The sequence below is a fragment of the Pollachius pollachius genome (genome assembly GCF_949987615.1).
Source record: "Pollachius pollachius genome assembly, chromosome: 3".
Classification (NCBI taxonomy): Eukaryota; Metazoa; Chordata; class Actinopteri; order Gadiformes; family Gadidae; genus Pollachius; species Pollachius pollachius.
In genome coordinates, this window is record NC_136936.1 from 5,124,145 (window position 1) to 5,125,245 (window position 1,101).

Consider the following 1,101-nt stretch of genomic DNA (forward strand, 5'->3'; position numbering starts at 1 on the left):
GCCGCAACCGTCGCCACTGACCCCATCCCTCCCTCCCGGGCTTACAAGTTTTCCTGCAGCCAGCGGACGTAGTTGTCCGTCATGCGGCGAGCGATGGCGAAGTCCATGGGCCACAGGTTGAACATCATCGCCCCGTGGAAGCCCGCGCCGTAGTGTTCGTGGGTCACCGCCACGCCGGCTTCTCGCAGCCGCGTCACGTACATGATCCCGTCGTCGCGCAGGACGTCGTACTCGCACGTCAGCACGTACGCCCTGGGCAGCAAGCGCAGGGCGCTGTCCGGCACCAGCAAGGGAGACGCCCGGGGGTCCCCGATGGCCCGGGACGGACCCCCGTCGGGTGCCGGGACGCCCACCACCGCCCGGTCGCGTCCCACGGCGGGGACGCTGTAGTTGTACTTGGCCCGGTAGGGCTCGGGTAGGTAGGCGCCCCAGTTGACGAACTTGAGCAGGTCCGCGGACTCGGGCCCGTTGTGGGTGTTGGACATCATGGTCCGGAACAGGGCCTTGTCGCTGGTGAAGTACTCGCTCCAGAAGCGCACCATCAGGGTGCGCGGCAGGATGGGCATGTCCTGGTTCTGCTGGTAGGATGGGGTGTTGAGGTCCAGGGCCTGTAGCACCGGGTAGAGCAGGGCCTGGACCTTCAGCTGGATCTTCTGGTCCGGGTCCTGCCGTAGCTATGGATACCGGGACGGGGTAGGGGTAGGGGGGGATAACGGAGAGGAAGGGAGAAGGAGAAGAATTAGAAACGAAGAATAGAAATACGAAAGAGAGAAAGGAAGAAAATGAAAGAAAGAACGGAAAACCTGAATCATACAGATGAAAAGCTATACAAACTTAAAAGCAAACAATTGTTTGGAAGTGGGGACGAGTCATTTCTCTACGCTCAACCAATGTAGGTAACATTGCCTTAACTCTTCTTCTGTTGTCCATAGGCATAGCTTAGCATCTAGCCTTGTTGTTTGTATCCCGTGCTAGGATAAGCTAACCTGCTGGGACACCGCAGCCGCCAGGTTTCCTCCCGCGCTGTCTCCAGACACCGCGACGCGCCCCGGGTCCACCGAGTAGCGAGCCAGGACCTCCTCCTGAAGGAAGTGCTTGACC

General features: G+C 60.1%; 1 protein-coding gene across 2 annotated transcripts in view; it reads right to left on the reverse strand.

The window, feature by feature from the left end:
- The window catches only part of aadac (arylacetamide deacetylase), a 5,986-nt gene continuing 4,885 nt past the window's right edge, over nt 1-1,101 (reverse strand). For both annotated transcript variants that reach the window (XM_079733979.1, XM_079733978.1), the window contains 2 exons: nt 987-1,101; nt 1-674 (listed from right to left, as the gene is read on the reverse strand). The exon at nt 987-1,101 is cut by the window's right edge and continues 57 nt beyond it. In XM_079733979.1, coding sequence (XP_079590105.1) covers nt 42-674; nt 987-1,101 — 748 coding nt within the window. In that variant the 3' untranslated portion in view covers nt 1-41. The remainder of the gene's footprint in view (nt 675-986) is intronic.